Genomic DNA, 17214 nt, shown 5'->3' on the forward strand with positions numbered 1-17214 from the left:
GAACTGGAAGTTTGCTTCCACATCTGCTGTACCAGTATATTGCTGATGCTTCTAGTTTCCAGCACTGTCAGCCAGCTACACACCTTTCTGGAGCTCTGCATCGATCAAAACATCAGTGTGACTAGTGCTAGTTGCTATGGATACCTTGTTCTACTTTTAACTGCGGATCACTCTGGAGCGATCAGTGTCACCCCGATACCTTGTTGTATTCGGTTCAAAGAGCCGGCCGCGGTTCAGTAGTGACTGGCGCTGAGCCAGGGGCAGCCCAGCCCTCCCCTGTCACTCCCTCTCTGATTGACAGATCTGAGAGAAGGCATCTCTCTTTGAAGGCTTGCCGGTGACATTATCAGCGCTGAATACATTAGTGCTCCTGGCACCTCGTTGGCAGGAGCCGACCTGTGCCGCCATGTTCCTGTTTTCACTTGCAAAGCCTGTTGACAGGCAGAGGATGAGCAGGCAGTAAGATGAATTACAGTAACACTGAGTTTGTGTGGGCTGTATCGTTCCAGTTTAAGATTCAGATTTGAAAATAAAAAGGCAACCTCAGTGCTTTCCAATTAAGAACACATTTTTATGCCTGGTGGGAGTGTATCATTGGTGTGTTGGCACATATATCACATATACAAATAGCTTTAACCTTCTCACCATCTGTGCTGGATTCAGCCATTGAAATAACTGTAAGAGTAACATTTCCCAGTGCTTGGTTACTTTGGTAATTTGTATAGCAGCGGGGACTCTTTTTCACTTTTAAAAGAAGAAATGTTTCAGGGAGCCTGTAGTGGCAACCCCATGTGTGACTCTGCCTAAAGTATATATTTTTATTCTGCTTCTCTGTCATATCCCATGCTGTGAAATTGATATTTATACAAAGCTGCCCTTCAAGCATGCCATATTTTCCACACCCACATTCCCCATATAGGGCAAGTAAGAATATGTCTGCCAAGGCTGCTTGTCTCCTGTGAGTCCCTGTTCCTATGCTGGTGGTGGGATAATGCTTTACATTGGAGCCCTTGAGAGCTTGTCCCTCCAAAGGTATGCAAGGTATTCCCACAGCCTATGCTGAGGCTAGGAAGACAAGAGAAAACTTAAGAGCAACACTGTTTACACAGAGACACAAAGTCTGAAATCTGCAAAAAAAAAAAAAAATCCTAATGCTTTCAGCCTTGTAGAGTGGGTTATCTTTCTTGCTTTTTCGGCCTTTTAAACTATGAGCTGCACATTGTGCATGTGCAATTCAGTATATGTCCTTAATGTATTACTGTTCTTCACCCACATAATGCATTATTACATTTGGTAATTCATTCCTCACAAAGGTGTAGCAGTAGCATTTTCATGCTGCTTTAATTTACTGCACAACTTTGTCTCTGTATACAAAGACTAAATGTTTTGGTGTTCTTTTGTGGCATTGAGGTGCTCAAGTCGTTTTCATTTCAAGTAAACCAGGATATTTTGAAATTAGTATTTGTGAAATTCTTGCACTCTGAAGTCACGCTATTCAGTGTTGCCAGCCACCCACTCAGACACTCAACACACTTCTCGTGTTTTATTCGTTTTTATTGAAAAAGATCTTGGCAAGTAAACTACAGCTGAAAGCCTTCCCTGGTTAATTCAAGCGCCTATTACAGATATGCAATATATTTGGTTGCTGCCTTCAGTTCATAACCGCAGATAATATGGGATGTGGTTCTTGGATTTCAAAGCCACTATTTTTTCATTTTTTTTATTTTTTATTTTAATCAGAGCTGTGGTACACAGTAATGGATGACTTCACAAAGTGTGATGATCCCTATGCTATATTCAAATAGATCCAACAAAAACAGGTTATTATCGTATATTATCTGAATCTGCCTTTACCTGGCATTGAGCTTGTCCGGGCATCCTAAGCCTGCCAAACTGTGTGACTATATGCAGAGAGAGTAGTTGAAAGATCACATTGTCACTTGAATTGGGTGGAATAGGGGAAGGCTGTTAGTCCAAGCTCAAAGCCAAGTAAAGGCAAATATAAAGAAAAAGTATAAATCCTCAAAAACCAGAGTAAAAGAACCCAGAACCCATTCAGAATAGTTGCAAACACCATAAAAAAAGCATTTGAAGCTACTTTTTTAAAGTTTATCCTTTCCCAGGTTCCAGACTCATAAGCATACAAAGTGCGTCTTGCATTCATATAGTTCTTTAACCAAGCCCACCTGATGAATTACCCAGGTGAACAACAAGTACAAGATAGAATGACACCTCCTCTATATACTAACCCCAGTCTAATCAGGGACCCAGTACAGAACTCTCTGTCAGTATACTTCTGACTAACAAGCTTTCAGGAGTTGATGGACAGCTGCAGAGACGATTCATACATAAACATGTATATGTTGCATGGCTATAATATTTGATGTGGTGTCACTTTGGGTTGTAATGGGAGAATAGTTTCAGAGAAGTAATATCCAGGAGGCATCTGTTTGGTTTTGACAGCTTCTGTATTTCCTGGGAAACTCTATTGACAGGATTGTATGATAAATAGAGGACATGCCTTATTTGTTTTACCTGGTGTGCAGGTTTACTAAGTAGCCTGTGGCTAGGTGTCTGGGCATGAGATCTATGAAGGCCAGCAATCACAGGAGGGCTTTGAGAGTACTGTGTTTGGTTGTCTATATTAATCCAGCTGCAGTGTCAAGCATACTACTGCTAGGATGGCATCCTTTTTAAACAGCTGGTGGCGACCTGGTTGCAACAGGAAGAATAAATGACCTATAAAAGAATCAAATGTGCAACTAATTAAGTGCCAGGAAAAGCTAAAGTGAAAGATACAGTGAGATTGACAAAAATAATGCTTTGTTATTTTTTAAGGAATATTTTACATTGGCCTTTATTTGTTAACTTGTTATAGTTTTATCCATTGAGTGCTGTAGTGGGCCACTGTGTCTAATCGAGATCAAAACATGAGCCTCAGGATCTGGACAGCCTAATTCAGTGTCAAGTTTGCTGTACAGGACAATTGTTATTCTTCCTTTGGTTTGCAAGACTTTACACAGGACAGTACATCTAGAACAAGTAAAGCTAAACGTAGCGGTATATGGGGGTCCCTAAAGGCTTACCTTGTGGTGTAGAGCGTGTCCTACAGTCAGAGCAGTGAAGCGCTGTGCCAAGATGCCAGGCTGGCCTTCGTCCTTTGTCCAGGAGTCAGTAGCTTTCTGACGTGCAGTGGAGCTCCTGGGTGAAAAGAGGCAGTTCTCTTGGTCATGGGATCAGAGAAAGCCCACACACCTTTCCTTCTACTGAAATTTAAGTTCTGTTGTATTGTCTGGTACTTTTACTTTCCAAAATCTTAATCTGCTCTAATGATAACGAAAACTGGAGTTTGTGTGAGTTCAAGTTCACCCTTAAAAGCTTCAAAGTGCCTGTGTTCTTTTCTACTTTCAGCAGTGGCTGAGCTCACTTGTGTTTAATATCTAAAGCTCCCCCCGGGATCCTTATCATTGATAGTTGTAGACCCCAAGCCACAAAAACAAATAAAGTGCAGCGACACCATTCTGAGAAAGCAAATAGAAATCCATCCAAGTCTCTTCAGTGCCTTTAGCATCCAGTATAATCTTCCAAGTAATTACAAATGACAATACTCAAAGTCTTCCATGCTTAATTAACTAGAAAGTACCCACGATAGGCCAACAGGGAAGTCATTGTTAACAATGGTAACCTTCCCTGAAGTGTCACCGTTTAAGTCAATATTAAAGCTGAGATTTAAAACTGAGATTGCCTCAGGTGTCCAGGCCTTGGGTCTAACATTTACCTTTTTAAATGTCACTCTTTAATCATTGTTTAAGAGACAAAACATGGTAAACTCTGGTACAATACAACCACAAGGAAAGCAGTGTAACTTGCCAGATGACAGTGCTAATTTTTCTTGGGTGTAGATTAATTTTTTTCTGGGATGCTGCCTGTGTGGTAGTCCGTCGGTGACTGTGGCACTGCACAGGTGTCTTTACAAAGGGGCTTAATAGGTCCCACAGATCTAAAAGCATGAGGAGCACTGTTTCCCTGTCAGAAAGCCAGCTGTTTGAGCAAGAGCCAGTGGCAGCTACTGTAGTGACTGTCTGGTCAGTTCCGAGTACTGGCTTGATTGACAGCATGCCTCTATAACATGATGCCTGCATGCTCTGGCTATCTTGCAAGCTCTGCCAGGCTGCTGGTAGTGTGACATGCTAGACTGTTCCTCTTGGGGGACCAAGAACACTAGATGAGTCACTGCCGGCAGTTAAAATGGACACCCTTGTGTTTTTGTTTTTAGCTGAAAAGTAAACTTTACTGAATAATTCATCTAGCTGTCTGAGGACAATCGCTTGTTACCGCAATGCAAACTTCCTATTCAGTGCTACCCTGATTTAAAACACTTGAGACAAGACCCTGAATTTATCCCACTGGTACTTCAGGGAATTTACTTAACTGTTGATTTACTTAACTTCAGGGAATTTACTTAACTGTTAATTTACTTAACTGTTAAACTACAAAGAATTCTGATAACTGTGTGTTTGCAGCTGTATATCCTCTGTCTACAAAAGGTAGTATATGTGTATAATGTACACTGTACTTTTTTGTTGTTGTGGTCCTTACATGACCCTTGAAATGAGCGGTAGGCCTCTATCGACAGGCTTGACCTAATTATTTTTATTTATTTTTCCCCCAATTTGGAATGTCCAGTATGTTTTTTCTCCCCACACAGCACAGATGTTCTAAGGGCATTTGAGCGTCCTCCGATCTCGCAAGCCTAAAGCCAGAATCGCTTTTACGTCGAACAATCCAGTGCAGAGGTGGTCGGGCTACCGATCCTTGAGAACAGAGACCAGCCCTGCCTCTTATCACTCTGAATGCACTCTGTGTCTGGCCAGCAGGGTTCGCTGTTGCGCGATGAGGAGAAGCAATCCCCGCTGGTCTCCCAACCCCCACTCCGGGAGCATCAGAGCTAATGTGACTCCCCCTTCCCCAGCAAAGTTCGGCCTCTGCACAGCTCAGATGCAAACTGGCGCCGTCCAAGCTGTGTGACTCATCCTGCGCTCCCAGCAGCAGTGCTTTAACTGGATGAGCCACTCGGGGACCCTGCTATACTATCTCATTTCTAAAAGCTAAAAGAAGTCATACCATACAAAACAAGGAGAATACATATAAAACTAGAGTAAAAGTAAAATCATATTTCTTGTCTTCATTGACATAATAAGCTGACCCATTACTTACTACTCCATCTTTAAATATTCCTTTTGTGTTATGTATTATTGATAATTATGTTTTATTAATGGTTTAATTGTATAATATAGTTGTTTTAAAAAAGTGATTTTTTTTTTATTCAGAGTTTTTTTTTTTTTTGTATGAACTTCATAGGGCCACGTTTGACCTAGCGCTACCAACAATTTTCCTACAACATTAGCCCTGTAGTTGGCCTCTTATATGTATTTATATTCAGAAAATGGGGTTTGTTAGATATTTCTGCAAAGCAAATCTAATTTCTCTCTTTAGTTGATACAAATGTAGAAAATCAACACTGTTTCCAGAAGCTTCTTTAAACACACAAGATTCAATAAACGATCCTCCCTGTAGTTTGCATTGTATGACAGACAGGTGACAAATACTGTGCAATGGGATTTCTGTGAGCTGGTTGATTAGAGCAGGGAGATGACTGTGGTGTTAATGGAATTATGTTTTTTTAAACAGTTGGGCAGAGTTTACCAAAATGACAGGGCACCTGTCACTCAAACTGCCTATTCGTTCTACACTTCTCATCTCCCCAGATTCAAATTCCTCATCCTCTGTAACCTGATAGTTAATATGGTGATGGCTATATCTTGGAAACCACTTGTGTGATCATGATTAACCTATTCCACATTTTGTGACTCCAAATAACAAAATACCTTGTTTGTCGGCACACATTGTGTAAATGCTATAACATGTGCTTTGGGATACTTGAAAAATGCAAGTACACTGTAATGCACATATACTGAAACTACTTAAAATGTTAGTCTATCCAGCGATTTGTTGTTGTGTAAAACTAAATAATTAAACCTGGCAGGGTATCTGTCACCAAGACGGCCAGAGTGGGGGACATCAGACCAGAAACAGGAACCAGGAAATAAATGACAGAGAGGTGGAGTTTGGTGGAGCTGCGCAAATGGTCTCGCTCAGCATTTAATAGTGCACAGACAGACAGAAAATAAACGGTTGTGAGACAAACAAAAACACAGGACACGGCACTGGTAGCCAAAATAAACAGACAAACAAAACAGACTAACACTAAACAACACGGTGAGCAGATATTTTACTTACTACTATTATTGTTCTTATTATTATTACCTCCGTCTCCAATCCCGTTCTCCACTCACCGAACACACAACCCCGGGTGAGTGAAAACATGCTGCTTTTATGCAGCTGTACCGAGACTCGATTGCAAATCATTTAGTTGGAGCCGCGGTACAACTGCACGTGAATTAATAAAGTGCAATTCCCCGTGCTCACATATTGCATACTTTTACTTGCACGTCAAGTGCTGTGCAATCCTCGTGCCTAAATACAAATATACATTTTAAAAACTCATGTTACACAGACCCGTTTATATCCCGTGTACCAAAGACTGTACACCAACATTAACACAATACACACAACACAAAATACACACAGGGACGGGCACTTTGCCACAGTATCCTTTCAGGAAGGGAGTAGGGGAGTAGAAAAAATGTGGGCTGCTTGAAAGTTAAATAGTATGGGCTATCTGCCCAAGGTTTGGACAGGTGTAGATATTGCAGTTCTGAAACTGAAAAGACTAAAACTAAAAGATATTAACAAACCACGATTGCCATTAATCGCTTACCCGAAATAGGATTGTAGAAACAAATGGAAACGAACCGAACAAGCATTAAAACACTGCTGCTTGGTGTTTTCAGAGAGAAATAAACTGTCAACTGGCTGCACTTGACCAGCCTGTATCTGTTTTTTTTTTCCGTGTTGCTATCGATGCGTCTCTGTTAGATCTCATCAAAGTGTCTACTCTTCATTTCCCCTTGAATGAAGCTCCCTGCCACCCAGAAGCTAATTGATCTCATCTGGGCTGACAGCGCATTGAACTTGCCACCTCCCGTCGCCCTGATTTATGCTCGTGCACGCTCTGCGAGTGAAGAGTCTATTCCTGACGGACAGATAATCGGCCACAGTAATAACAGTCCTGCCTGTGTAAGAGGCACAGAAAAAATACTCTGTGTGAAATTTGAATGACTTCCGGTGGGGAACATTTCACTCCTCAAGAAGTTTCCTTTCTGGCGCTCGGAGTTGTGTTGCTGATTGTTGATGGGGTCAGAAGGTTGCTTTCACTGTTAGGCCAGGTGGCCAGACTTTTTGTATGTTGTCATGCTCAGTCTATTGTGTGCCAGCTGTGGCTGTACAGTCTGTGAGCCAGAAGTTTTGCCTGTTTTTGAATTATTATAAACACTATAATGTTGGTTGCTTAACACTAGTTCTCTGGCAGGGAAGCTTTTGTGATTAAGGTTTTGTGATGTTTAGTTACACATAATACAAACTTTCTATTGAAGAGATGTGCAGAAAATGTATTGACACCTTTCCTATTATTCTCTCTGTAAAGATCACAGTGCCACAATAATCGTTTATACTCGCTGAGACTGTGCAGGAATATGAACAGAATACAGTTAGTTGCTGAAAATGAATGCTTTGTAATGGGTGTTATGGTTCCTTCTCACATATTAAACTGTATAAATTTGTCTCTGGGAAATTTGTGTTTTTTATAAATTTAATTTGTGAGCAGTTTACCAAAGCCTTACTATATATAAATGGTCTCCGCTAAGGGATACTATTATCTGACAAAAAAGAGTTTCGCAATGTGTGCTAGTGGTGATTCACTACTCTATCAAGGGCCATGCTTCGTGCTGTGGAATGCTTCAATGGTGACTGATCAGTTGAGTTGAATCTCTGTGGGAGGTGAGAAAACACTCCTGAGAACCGACTTGTTAAAAAAAAAAAAGTATCGTATAAGAGATAGTCTTCACTAGTTTTTATTTTAGCAACAGCCTTTAACATTTGCAAGTTTTTTTACCCTGAGTTTAAGTCCATTGGGCCATGTCCAGAACCTGCTTATATAGCTTGGACATCACGGGTTAAGCCAGAACATATTGTCATGAAGTTTAGTCAGGACCCCACAATATCTGTCCCATTTAAGGTATTACGTCTCCACCACATCTTCCTAGTCCTGACCTTGCTCACTTTTGAGATCAGAAAGGTGATATGTCTGCATCTGACATTACCTTATAAGGTCAGAGATTCAGAGGTTTTATTGTGTGCGCTTGTCCTCTGCTGACTTGTCTAGCCACAGATGCAAACAGTCATTACTCTCTAAAATGATCAGACAGACAGAAGATTGTCTTACCGGATTGTGAAACATGAGAATTAGTGGTAGCAGAATCTACAATGTCAATGATGATGTTAAGAACACTTATTCTGATGCATTGGCTTTGGAGAACCTGTTTTGTAGTGTTGATTTGATCATCCTGAGATTCAGGAGTGTGTTTTAACTGTACTTGTACTAATGGTAATCTCTACATTACTAATGTCCCAGAAGTGCAGCATTGGGTCATAAAAAAACAATTAAAGTGGTGTTATGAGTCTGCTAATGAAGAATGACCTCCACAGCCTGGTCTCTTAACAGTAGGGGAATCATGCGCTTTATTTCTCAACAAATGCTCATAACTACATTAAAGGAATAACCAGAGAAATAAAAAGGCCCTTAAAGTTAAAATGACCTGAGCAGGGATGCTGCAAGTCAAGGACAAAATACAAGTTTGGAAACTTTATACCACTAGTGTTTAGTACAGGATTTATTTTTTCTAGGTATTTTTTTGTTTTTTATTTATAAACTTTCATTATGTATTCCATTTTATTTAACGGTTCAAAAACATTCTGAACCCCCCCACCCCCCCCACCCCAAAAAAAAAAAAAAAACCTGAATGTGTGGAGATGCTCGTGTGTTTAGAAATGTTGCTTTATAAGACAAAGCTGGGCCATATCTGCTTTGGAGCTCTACTGTAGCTGTGTGTTAAGTATTGTCCTACTTGTCCAGCATTTGAGTAGCCCAATCCTCAACAAGGAGTCCCTTCTCACCATCTTGTGGGCTTAGTGTTCTCTGTAATGGAGCATGTGCTGCCTTGAAAGAGATTTATTGTGAAGAATTCAGTTTTATTCATGTATGTTCAAAAAAACCTCACTCACAGATGATTTTAAAATGAATTGTCGCTGCTTCTACGTTTTGCAAGTAACCTTTTCACTTGAAAAATCTGCAATTAGGTAGAACACTGAAGCCTGCGGCCTTCGTTTTCCTTTTCGATTCCTCCAATGCTCTTATTTAAAACTTTATATTATGTCATATTATTGAAGTAAGGGAACATCAAAATACATGTTACATTAACAGCCAGTGATAGCATGCATTTTCATCTGAAGGAAATTACTTGGATTTGGAATATGTAGCCTGACCTTTTTCCACTGTAATCTTGAAATTTCTGTGCACCAGAGAACCTTATATGCAGAGAGGGCCAAACTAACATTGGTGTTTTGCATAGGTTTATATATACAGTACTGTGCAAAAGTTTTAGGCCAGTGTGAAAAAATGCTGTAAAGTAAGAATGCTTTCAAAAATAGACATGTTAATAGTTTATATTTATCAATTAACAAAATGCAAAGTGAGTGAACAGAAGAAAAATCTACATCAAATCCATATTTGGTGTGACCACCCTTTGCCTTCAAAACAGCATCAGTTCTTCTAGGTACACTTGCACAAAGTCAGGGATTTTGTAGGCATATAGTCAGGTGTATGATTAAACAGTTATACCAAACAGGTGCTAATGATCATCAATTCAATATGTAGGTTGAAACACAATCATTAACTGAACAAGAAACAACTGTGTTGGAGAAATGAAACTGGGTGAGGAACAGCCAAACTCAGCTAACAAGGTGAGGTTGCTGAAGACAGTTTACTCTCAAAAGTCATACACCATGGCAAGACTGCGCACAGAAACAAGACACAAGGTAGTTATACTGCATCAGCAAGGTCTCTCCCAGGCAGAAATTTCAAGGCAGACAGGGGTTTCCAGATGTGCTGTCCAAGCTCCTTTGATGAAGCACAAAGAAACGGGCAACGTTGAGGACCGTAGACGCAGTGATCGGCCAAGGAAACTTACTGTAGCAGATGAAAGACACATCATGCTTACTTCCCTTCACAATCGGAAGATGTCCAGCAATGCCATCAGCTCAGAATTGGCAGAAAACAGTGGCACCCTGGTACACCCATCTACTGTCCGGAGAAGTCTGGTGAGAAGTGGCCTTCATGCAAGACTTGCGGCCAAAAAGCCATACCTCCGACGTGGAAACAAGGCCAAGTGACTCAACTATGCATGAAAACACAGGAACTGGGGTGCAGAAAAATGGCAGCAGGTGCTCTGGACTGATGAGTCAAAATTTGAAATGTTTGGCTGTAGCAGAAGGCAGTTTGTTCGCCGAAGGGCTGGAGAGCAGACCCCATACATACAGCGAAAGTCATTAAGAACTATCTTCAGCGTAAAGAACAAGGAGTCCTGGAAGTGATGGTATGGCCCACACAGAGCCCTGATCTCAACATCATCGAGTCTGTCTGGGATTACATGAAGAGAGAGAAGCAACTAAGGCTGCCTAAATCCACAGAAGAACTGTGGTTAGTTCTCCAAGATGTTTGGGCCAACCTACCTGCCGAGTTCCTTCAAAAACTGTGTGCAAGTGTACCTAGAAGAATTGATGCTGTTTTGAAGGCAAAGGGTAGTCACACCAAATATGGATTTGATGTAGATTTTTCTTCTATTCACTCACTTTGCATTTTGTTCATTGATAAATATAAACTATTAACATGTCTATTTTTGAAAGCATTCTTACTTTACAGCATTTTTTCACACCTGCCTAAAACTTTTGCACAGTACTGTGTGTGTGTGTATATATATATATATATATATATATATATATATATATATATATATATATATATATATATATATATATATATAATATGGTATGATACCTCATATTTTTCACCATAGCATCTATAATCACCTTAATTGAAAGAGATTGCTGTTGTCAAATGCGTGAGAGAATGAAGTGCAGTAACAACCTGGGCGACAGAAATAAGACTTAATTGTCTATGGGAGCTATATAAAATGGCAGCCCCTAAGCGGGAGAGAAATGCAAGAGTACAGCAATTAGTCTGCAAGTTCTGTGCAACTTGTTTTGAGACTGTCAGCACTGTGGAGCATATGCGGCAAAACACCATCTGCTGACAGCCTTTCTTCTGATGAAAGCAACACTTTAAAGACTGCCTCCTTTGATTTTACCTGTGAAGAAAGAAAAAAAAAAAAAACATTTGAGAAAATGACTTTGAATTCCGGCTCGGTTTTATTTTTTTCTTCTTTTTTTATCTTTCAGAAAGTCTTTAACTCTTCCTTCCTTAGAGACAGTTTTAGCAAAAATGACTCTCAATTGGAAATTACTGTTGTTCACAAATGTGTTACTGTCTTCACTCTGACTGATGTAGCTTCAATATACCCTGTGTAATGCAGGCTTCAAAGCTATCAAAGGTATTGAAGCTACAAGCTATTGCATGTGGCCCTATTCTCTCTTAATGACTTTTGATTTGGATGCAGTTGGGTATTATCCCTCGATGGGAATGCCTATCCAAGCTGGGAAGTGTAGTATTGAGTATTTGCATACATATATATCTAGGCATATACGGTTTTCAAAGCTTGTGACTTTCTAAAATAGGTCTTGGAGTATATGTAAGCTGTGTGTCTCTTCAACTGCCTTTGTGCCTGTCGCTTTAGAGTTTTGCATATAATTTGAGAATTGCTTTTCCAATTGTGATGCACTTGCAATGGACCTTTGTTAATTGTTAATGCATAATCCTTGGGTATATGGAGTGTCTTTATTTTTCCTTGGCACAAATAATAGAAACCTTTTATATGTCTTGGGTGGAACATTGGTTTTTAAATTTAGCTCTCAAAAATTGGGTTCTGTTACGATTGGTGCCAAATTCAATGTGACACTATTCCTTGACGTGGCAGTTGCAATTAAAGAAACGAAATACAGAGGTAAAAACACATATCCCATCCAGTCATGTAAGATGGCTGGCTCATTTTTAAAATCCATTGCTTATATTCAAAGAACGGACAATTGTATAAATATTTACTGTATTAGGAAAGCAGTTTGAGTGGCGAAAAACATACAACACATATTCAAGTCCCACAAACCAGCAGGGGCTCCTCGAACACTTTTTTAAATTTCATTTTAATAAACTTTTAGATTTCTTTTTTTTCCTTAGCAGAAAAATGAAGTTCCTTTAACTCTTTTTCAGCTTCGAGGGATGAGGTCTTATCCATGATTAACTTAGACCTGTTTTTATTAGATTGCCAGTATCCAGGCCACTGATGTAGCAGGAGCAGTAATGTTGCTGTGTGTTCCAGGTGCCTGCGGAGAAGTGCCGCTACTTGGCTGGCAGTGTCCTGAGCGAGGGTGAGGAGGAGCCCTCCGAGGAGCTGCTCAAGCTTTACGAGAAGTATAGCTTCAAGATCTTCTCCTTTCCTGCTGTCACGCACGTCGTCATGACAACCTTCCCAAACAACACCTTCCTGTCTATCTTCTTGGCCAATTGGAGAGTGTACCCTCAAATGGGAAGCTACATCAAGGTAGGAGAAACGTTGTTTCTTTGCTATAAATAAGGATACATTGATAAAGAAGTCAAGCCCTAAAGTGTATTAATTTCTCCAGTTGGAGAATTGAGAATTAATACTTAACTGATGAAGAAATACATGCAAAAAGTCAGTTCTTTTCAGGGGTATGCATTTCATATCGCCAGACACCTGGGACAACAAGATTTGTTTGAGGGACAGCAAGTTTTGCTGTTATACTTTGCCAGTTGGACAAATTATTTATTATTATTATTTATTATTATTATTATTATTATTATGTTTGCTCTGTTGTTAGTAAAACACTCCAGGCATATTTCTAGAGAGCTACACAAGTTTCTAAGAATTGAATTGTGGAAATCTAGCACCTAAACAAACATTTTAAAAAGTGTTTACGTCCCACCCTGATCACTTCTGATTGGCTAGCTGTGGAAAAAGATGATCTTCTATTGGTTACAAAGAATCCAGAAATGGCTGCTAAGAGAACCTCTGGCAAGGCACAGACTAATCTTTTAAACTTAAGGTATTGTTTGATGTAGTGATGCTACTTTTTTAATACGTGAACCTGGGATTTTCTTTGCAACAATGGAAACTTGATAATAACCCCTCAATCCTATCTGAATTTTCCTCTAAAAAACAGAACTCTTTTATAAATAAGAAGATTCAGTTTCTCTATTTCTCTATTTGTAACCTTATTGCTCTATTTCTCACACAAATTAAATTTCACCTTCGTTTTTCCACAGGTTCCCATTTTCAGTTGCAATGTTTACTACCGTTTCAGTTAACAAGCCCATGGATAATAATGTGCACAGACTGAAGGGCACTAGGCGGTGGTCATGAGATAGAGCATGCTGTTAAAACTAACACAATTAAACTGTGATCTACATAGGAGTTACAGTGCAATATAATCTAGAGCAGTGCAGACAGGAATTTCCCTATCTGCCATGCAGCAGATGGCAAAGACTTTATTTTGAATTATTTAAACTGTCTCCGGCTTGTTGTAATTTACACGTCCGGCAGGTAAACTCAGCACTCTTTAATGAGTTTCAGTTGCTTTGCAGGCGCAAAGCTGCTTCTTTTAATCAGTTCCTCCTACACTTTTTGTGCTACGGAAACTCTCAGCAGTCCACCATCATATTTATTGTCCGAAAAACCTTTCCAGCACAGCAGGTATCTGTTAGAAATTAACTTAAATTTAAAAAATCAATGTTGTGTTTTGTTTTTTCAATTCGTTTACATTTTTTTTTGTGCACAAAACTGGCACACCTTTTGTGAAAATGTTTTCTGGATAAGAAAAGTTGAACTGCTGTAGAAATGCTGTGGAAAAAAAAAATATTGCAACTGTAACTTCAATACAGTAAAACCAGTGTTTATGGTCACCTGAGCTAACTAGCGGTCTGGTTTACTAATTGCTAATAATAACAGCGCTGCAAGTGTCACAGCCTCAAATGGTTTAGTTCTTGTGACTCTAGTGCTGCATTGTAACACCTTTCTGATGTGAGTAATAACACACCAGCATGGGTCACAAAGGGCCCTGTAGTCTACTATATTTGGGTACCATGCTTGATACCCAGGAGCTTTCATTTGGTAACTTGTGGTCTTCTGTGGAGTTCATGTTCAAGCATGCGAGCCCAACTGCTGATGTGATCCTTGGACGACAACACGGAAATCCCCATAGAGGCGCAATATTAATACAACCAGAAGCTGCCCTGCCTTTTTAAAATTGTGTTCACATGCTGACCCGTCTTCAGTAAGAGGCTAATTATCCAGCAGGAGGCCCGGTGTTGCAGGTTTACCACTATTAATAATTAATACTTTGTTTATAATTGAAGAAAACCATTTTACAGGCTAAGACTATATCAAAATGCTGCAGAACAATACGATAATCTAGTATGTAGAAATATAATGACTTTGCCAAAACAGATATTTATTTATATTTCGTTTTTTAATATACAGTACTGTACATAACAATCTAACTGGCAAACTTCATTTGCCACCTGGTGCTTAAAAATCACCATAATTGGCTTAGTCTTGATAAACAAAAAAAAAAGAAAAATAGTTTGTGAGGCAGGAGGATTGTGAGATTGTAATTAATCAAAGGGGCTGCAAAACTTCCTAAAAAAAACAAATGTGCTGGTGAGCTTTAATGATCTCATTGTTTCATGCAGGTGGTGGCCCTGCAGGCAAGGATTTTCCCCCAAGTGAGGGCTTGTTTCAGCCTGGCAGAGCCATCTGCCCTGGCAGACTGCAGGATTTGCAGAGCTGATGTGTGGCACAATTAACTTGATAGAAAAAAGGTTAAGTGCCAGGCTGCCATCCTCTCCTGCTCTCCTCCGAATCCCCAGCTGTAGCTGGGAACTGTTTGTTCACTGTAAACCACTCCATTGTTATTATTGTTACCATGTTGGCACCAAGCTGTGGTTGACCTGACATCTTGACAGGGTGTCTTGAATCAGAGATTGCACTGCTTTTGGTAGGACAGGTCTTCAATATACAAGATGAAGCAGAATGCAGTGTTCCAAAATCAATTAAAACCGCTGCAGTTTTTCTAAAATAAACTTATGAACTTGATGCTGCTGAAACTGCTGCTAGATAACTTCTTGATAAACTTTCAAGCAGATTGCTTTGCTTGCATGGGCTACTAGACAACCCAGTATTTGGGTATAGAAGATGTCGACACATCAATAACTCCTTCCTGTCAGAAACTCAATAAAACACCTCTGCTTAAAAGCCTATGTGTGTGTGTATATATATATATATATATATATATATATATATATATATATTGTAAACGATCCTTTCACTTTTCACGTTCGTTGCCCCTTTCAAAGTAGACCCAGGACACAGAAATGGAATTGATTTAAGTGCTGACGCGCACTTTTAATAAACACCAATCAAATAAATTAAACAAAACAAACAAACACCTAGCTCCTTCTTGGAGCACTAACTATACAGTCTGGAACCTAACTCAACCAGGACAGCTAAGCTGTTTACCTGTAACCCAAACACAACTCACAAGGTTTAACACAGCACTTTACCTTGACTGCTTGGAAGCAGACCACACCTTCTGCCTCCCTACGCACAGCAGCCCTGAACAGACTGGCTGCCTCTCTTAAATACCCTGCACCTGGCTCTAATTTACAACTACCATCAGGTGCAGGGGATTACTAAACAATTAAACAATTACACAATTAAACCCCATAATACCCAAATGTGCATTCTCACAAGGTTTTTAGCAGGGAAGGATTTTAACCCCCTCCCTGGTACCTTACAATATATATATATATATATATATATATATATATATATATATATATATATATATATATATATATATAGATATATATAACAATGGTTAATGGACACTGCTTGAAGCTTTTCTGTGAGCTTCAAATTAAGTGGTAGCAGGGTAGTAACAGATCATTGAATAGAAAACTATTTTTGTGTTGTACTAACAGTTTTCTTATGTTTGTACATATGCTATCATCACAAAATATATAAAGCAGGAGTTACTTGATTACCCAAATGCTCTTTCTTGTGAGCTTAAACCCTCCAGCACCTGTTGTTTTCAGCCTTGAAACGAAAAAGATGAAACATGGATTTTTTTGACATACTGTGTAGAAGACAAGGTTGCTTGCAGACTCAATTTACCATGTCAAAATACATTTGAAAATGTTATTTTATTACAAATAAACCGAAAATGAAATAGTTTTTGACTTGTAAGTAACATCATATTTTAAGCTATTGAAAAAAAGAACTGCCATTTTTGGAGAACATGGGCATATATGAACCTTTTGCCAGTAAAACTGGGTGCTAATATGAAAAGGGCAGACAGTTGAGGCTGGACGTTATATTTAGCATGTACAGTAATTGGTCCCATCTTCTGTTTGTCCCTATAACATTTTTGTTTGATTTATTTTCTCATTAAAGCACTGAAACTATTTCAGTGCTTAGTGTTGAAAGAGTCATCTAGTTCAGTATACTTTGTTTGTTTCTCTGGACTGCAGAAGTAAATTTGTAATGCCGGTACTCACTCTGAACATACACAGAACTAATCAGAACTAATAAACCCTGAAGAAGGACTAAGCATAAAAGCATTCTAACACAGCTGCACAGCTCCTTGACTGTGCTTTTCTAATCTTAGAACTGCATTATGGGTTCAGTGTCATCCTTGACACAGGAGATATGAGAGCTCATTGCTGCACCCTTGTATGAATATTTAAGTTGAATTAATACACACTGAAATCAGCTGAGACATTCTGCATTAACTCAATGGCAAATATCCCCCTGCTTCATTCTGCGTACTCCAAGTAGATTGTGTCATGCGCGGATGAATTAATCAAGGTCTTAAGTGCACTCATTTTCTGATTCACCGAATATTAATTTTATGACCTCTGCAGATTGCAGAGGGGAAACATTTCTGACTGCAGCACACCTTTCTTTTTATTTTTTTGGAGTGCGTGAAGAAACTTGGATGCATTTG

General features: G+C 39.4%; 1 protein-coding gene across 1 annotated transcript in view; it reads left to right on the plus strand.

Annotated features, from left to right (window-relative positions):
- The window catches only part of LOC121328752 (testis-expressed protein 264 homolog), an 83359-nt gene that overhangs the window by 10911 nt on the left and 55234 nt on the right, over positions 1–17214 (plus strand). The window contains exon 2 of the mRNA XM_041273786.1: positions 12510–12731. Within this exon, the coding sequence (XP_041129720.1) occupies positions 12510–12731 (222 nt within the window). The remainder of the gene's footprint in view (positions 1–12509; positions 12732–17214) is intronic.

The sequence above is a fragment of the Polyodon spathula genome, chromosome 16 (assembly GCF_017654505.1).
Source record: "Polyodon spathula isolate WHYD16114869_AA chromosome 16, ASM1765450v1, whole genome shotgun sequence".
Classification (NCBI taxonomy): Eukaryota; Metazoa; Chordata; class Actinopteri; order Acipenseriformes; family Polyodontidae; genus Polyodon; species Polyodon spathula.